This window comes from Mizuhopecten yessoensis, unplaced genomic scaffold (genome assembly GCF_002113885.1).
Source record: "Mizuhopecten yessoensis strain PY_sf001 unplaced genomic scaffold, ASM211388v2 scaffold11107, whole genome shotgun sequence".
NCBI lineage: Eukaryota > Metazoa > Mollusca > Bivalvia > Pectinida > Pectinidae > Mizuhopecten > Mizuhopecten yessoensis.
In genome coordinates this window covers 319,667-325,069 of record NW_018408883.1, presented here as the reverse complement: position 1 = coordinate 325,069, position 5,403 = coordinate 319,667, and the positions used below count along the sequence as shown (strand labels likewise).

At 40.2% G+C, this 5,403-nt stretch overlaps 1 protein-coding gene across 1 annotated transcript; it reads right to left on the bottom strand.

Annotated features, from left to right (window-relative positions):
- Positions 1-812: 812 nt before the first annotated feature.
- LOC110465924 (uncharacterized protein K02A2.6-like) lies at positions 813-4,628 on the bottom strand. The gene has a single exon (XM_021522101.1). The coding sequence runs from the start codon at positions 4,626-4,628 to the stop codon at positions 813-815; it is 3,816 nt and encodes a 1,271-aa protein (XP_021377776.1).
- Positions 4,629-5,403: the final 775 nt, after the last annotated feature.

The window sequence follows — 5,403 nt, the reverse complement described above, 5'->3', positions numbered from 1 at the left end:
TTATTGGGGAAAATATTCGAACATTATATGATGTGATGCACTATGCAGAAGAAAGAAACTGTAACGTTTACAGACTGCGTTTAGCAGTAATAATTGAAGAGAATCCAGAGACACTGGAAACGTGTTTCAAGCCGCCATGTTTATTCAAGAACCTTCTAAGTTACAGAGACGCTTGAAGCGTAACATTATCAAGGGGAACAACTCTTGATGCCTTGGAGGCTTATGCATACATTACATCCCCTTTACTTTAAGAAGAAAAGTAATATGATGTACAACATATGTAATCAGTTATAATCTACTTATCAGAACATATCCATGTGAAGTACAGTGTATTACTAACATTTAAATGAACTTATGTAATAAAGAATTTTTGAAACATAATAAAATTTGCAGAGTTCTTTTTTTGTTTTAGCACAGTCTGTGATAACCTATCAAACTTATCAGTCTCTAAAACTGTGGTTACTTTGTAGATATTAATATCAAGAGAAATAATGAAATTTTACATAGCAACTGATAAACTAAAAGTTATTCAGAACTCTTGTTCTGCCATACAGCACAGGGATTATTGTGCCCTTTAACACAGTGCTGCTGCAACATAAATAAATCACTGAAAATGTCACTTAACACTTTCTTCAATAGCACTATTTACAATCAAGTCTCTTAGGTGGGTTTACAATTCTTCCTGACCGGGTAACAACTGGATTTGGCTCTGTTGGCGAAGAACTGTTACCTTCGTTCCCTACTGATGTTGACATGTCTGTTTGGAGTTCTGTGTTGGAACTCGAACTCATATCCTCCATCTCATCTCCCTGTCACCGACCTTGTGTGTAGTTTGCAGTTTCTGTGCTTTTACGCAGATGTTTACGATTTCTCCGAAACAACCTTCCGCTTTCATTACTCCTGACAATGTATGACCTAGGCTTATCTGACTTTTGAACAACAGTTCCTGGTGTTAATGCCTTTGTACCTGGAGTTTTCATTCTGATCTCTGTTCCATCTTCAAGGGGAGACAACTCTTTCACTCCTCTTCTTTGATCATAGAAGACTTTCTGCTTAGCCTTTTGTGCGTCCATGTGTTGTTTGACTTTCTTACTGTCATATGTTGATGGTTTTAAGATGTTCTCTGAGGCTGGTAGTGCATTCCTGGGACGTCTGTTCATCAAGAGTTGAGATGGTGACAGGTTTATACCTTCTAAGGGTGTTGTGCGATAGTCTAACAATGCAAACTCTTTGTCATCTGCTTTTCTCCATAACTGTTTCACGGTCTGAATGGCTCTTTCTGCTTCTCCATTGGAACTCTGGAAGTGTGGACTTGATGTTTCATGTATAATTTCATTGGTTTGACAGAATTTCTTGAATTCTGCTGATGTAAACTGCGGTCCGTTGTCAGATCGTAGTTTCCTGGGTAGCCCGTGGCAGGCAAATACAGACTTCATGACCTCAATGACTGAAGTAGTAGTTTCAGATACTAGTTTGACAGCATCTATATACTTTGAATAATAGTCAACGAGTAGTAAATACTTCCTGGACTCGAACTCAAAGATGTCACAACCTACATGACTGTATGGAAGATCAGGTGTAGGAGTGGGCCTTAAGGGCTCCGCACCTTGTAGTTTCTGATGTTCGGCGCACAACGAACAGTTACTGACAGTGTCCTCTATATCTGCATTCATGCATGGCCAATACATAACCTCTCTCGCACGGCTTTTACACTTTGCAATCCCAAGGTGAGATTTGTGAATGAGACTCAACATTTCTTTCCTCATGCTGGGTGGAATGACTATCCTGCTGCCTTTATAGACAATGCTATCTAGTACTGAGAGTTGATCTCTGGAATCCCAGTAAGGTTTTGCCTCAATGTAGACCTCATTTTTCGAGTCTGGCCATCCTTTGTGTATAGTGTCCATCAATATCTGGAGTTCACTGCGTGTTGCTGACTGAATTTCGGTGTACTTACTAGCACTGACCGATATCATGCTGATAATCTCAGATTTTTCCTCCTCCTCTTCAATGACTCTTGGAGGTAGAAATGCGCGCGACAATGCATCTGATACATGCATTTCCTTGCCTTTGCGGTATACAACAGATAAATCATACCACTGCAATCTGATCATCATTCTCTGAATCCTCATCGGGGCAGATAGGAGTGTCTTTCGGAATAGTGTCTCAAGAGGTTTGTGATCAGAGTAGACGGTTACCTCTTTTCCAAATATGTAGCTGTGAAACTTGCTACAACTGTACACTATTGAGAGCATTTCCTTTTCAATCTGTGCGTATCGTTTTTCTGTCTCTGTTAGCGATCTAGAGGCATAGGCGACAACTCGACCTTCCTGTATTAGGACAGCTCCTAGCCCATCTTTGCTTGCATCACACTCAATCTCTACCGGTTTCCTAACATTGTAAAAAGCTAGTACTGGGGGTTCACTGCAGATTTGTTTAAGCTTGATGAAGCTCTCATTCTGTTCATGATTCCACTGAAACTCTGTATCTGACTTCAGAAGGACTCTCAGGGGGGCGTCAACCTGACTGAGATTTGGGACAAACTTGGATAGATATTGAACCAATCCCAAGAATCTACGAATCCCCTCCTTGTCTTTTGGTGTAGGCATTCCAATGATAGCTCTAACCTTCTCCAGATCAGGTTTCAGACCACAATCTGTGATGACATGTCCCATGTACGGTACTGACCTTTGACGGATTTTACATTTTTGAAAGTTCAACTTCAAGTTGTAGCTGGTGGCTCTCTCTACGACCTGACGCAAGATCCTGTCATGATCCTTAGCATCTCTCCCAGCTATCAGAATGTCATCAATGATGGCAAATGCACCATCTATACCTGCAATCATGTTGTCCATGATTTTCTGGTAGATCTCAGGGGCAGACTTGATTCCAAATGGTAAGCGTAACCAACGGTATCTTCCTATTGGTGTGTTGAACGTAGTAAGATAAGATGATGCCTCATCCAGTTGTATCTGTAAGAAGCCTGACTTTGCATCCAGAACTGAAAATATCTTGGCATCTGGGATATCTGTTATGACCTCCTCAATCGTTTTCATAGGGTGGTGTTCCCTTTGTATAGCTCTATTGAGATCTCGTGGATCAATACATATTCTAATCTTGTCTCCTTTGACACTGACTACCATTGAACTGACCCATTCAGTCGGCCTGTCGACTCGAGTGATGTATCCGTTTCCCTCCATTTCTCTGAGTTTCTCTATGGCTTTGGGCTTAATAGCTGCAGGTAGTTTACGCACTGGATGAATTACACCTTCTGCTGATTTATCAATAGAGAGACTGTACTCTCCTGGCAGAGTTCCTGTAGTCTTGACTAAATCAGGAAAGTCACGAGTTAACTCATCCTCAGCAGGAGTTGAACTGAGTACTAACACAGGATCTGTGCTCAAGGAGTTGTCTGGTGGAACTTGTAGTAGACCGAGTAATACAGCTGAATCACCACTGATTATGTTCTCTTGGTCAATGTCCACAATTTCAAAGTTTATTTCATCTTTCCGACTACCATATTTGACAGGTAATGTAACAGATCCTACAGGCTTAATCCTGTGATTACTGAATGACTTCAGTGTTCTGTGAGAATCCTTTATGTGACGGATTCCTGACATGTTGTCAATCTGATTCTTTGTAAGAATACTGACTCTTGCTCCTGTGTCAATGCGAAACTTCACATCTTCTCCATTTATGTTGAGAGTTGTGACCCACTTGTCATCTATGACACTAACATCAGTGACTGTAGTGGTGTTTATTGTCAACAGTTCATCATCATCTGTCTCATATTCATCAGACTGAATACTGTGTACTTTGTTCCTTAGTCTTTTCCTGCACATTTTCTTCCAGTGGTCTTGTCCTTTACAATAGTTACAGGTACTTCCCTTTGCTGGACACTTTCCACTGTCATGAGTAAAACCACAGCTCCCACAAATGTTACCGGAGTTTGACTTATTCCTGTAGTTGTTTGACTGATATGTTTTCGGTGTTTGTGATGGCTTTAAATTTGGGCTTACTGGTTTCTTGATTTTGCTGGCTGGTTTTTTGTGTTGTTTTGTACAGTTAAGTTTCAATATTTCCTCACCTCGCATCATTTTAACCTGAGCTTGAGAAAGTTCGTATTGTTGACCTATCTGTATAGCTTTGGTAAGGGTAATGTCTTGACCTTGATCAAGTAAACGTTCTTGTACCTTTTTGTGTTTAACACCAGCGATGATCAGGTCTATCAACACATCATTACTGTCTGTGTATTCGCAATCCATTGCCAATAACTTCAGGTCTTTGACAAAATTATCAAATGTCTCAGATTCAGTTTGTTTTCTTTGATGGAGTTTGTAACGAGCAATTCGTTTGTTTTTCTTGGGTCTGATGTAAACATCTAGTTTGTCCAATATTTTAACAGGATCATCTGTATCATGATCATTTTCCCATGTGAAGGTCTTATATATCTCCCTACCTTCTTGTCCTATCCACATTCCGATCCATCCTGCCTTGTCAGCATTTTCGGCCTTGGCGAGCGGGCCTTTGAAACAGAACGCCACGTGCTGTCGGAATCGGAGAAATTCCTGGTACTGATCGCCGGCTCCCCAATCCAGACGTGGTTGGTCAAATGGCGTAGCAGACATGGTTGGTCCAGATCAACGTTTCTGACACCATGTACCGTTTACAGACTGCGTTTAGCAGTAATAATTGAAGAGAATCCAGAGACACTGGAAACGTGTTTCAAGCCGCCATGTTTATTCAAGAACCTTCTAAGTTACAGAGACGCTTGAAGCGTAACATTATCAAGGGGAACAACTCTTGATGCCTTGGAGGCGTATGCATACATTACAGAAACATTCCAGGTATGGTTCTTTTGATAGATTTTGAAAAAGCATTTGATTCGGTTTCATGGAGTTTTATTGATAAGGTACTAGAATATTTTAATTTTGGGGTGGACATAAGACAAAGAGTTAAATCTTTACACACTGTTAATCAAGGTGGCAACATTTCTGCACATATCAAAACTCAACGCGGATGCCGTCAAGGTGATCCTATCGCCCCATATATTTTTATACTTTGTGTTGAGGTCCTAGCATCAAAAATAAGAAATAATGACCATATTAAAGGCATCCAATTGGAAAATATAGATATTTTAAATATACAATATGCAGATGATTCTGGGTTGATACTAGATGGTACTGAGAGGTCTCTTAAGGAATCTATCGATGAATTGAATAATTTTGCAAATATCTCTGGGTTAAAGATCAATACTACAAAAACACAGGTTATATGGATAGGCAGTAGAAAATATAGTGACCAAACTTTCCTTCCAGACTTGCATCTACAATGGGGGAAGGATAAGTTCAACTTTTTGGGTATAGATTTTTCCGTAGATTTAAGTGAGATTCCAAGAATGAA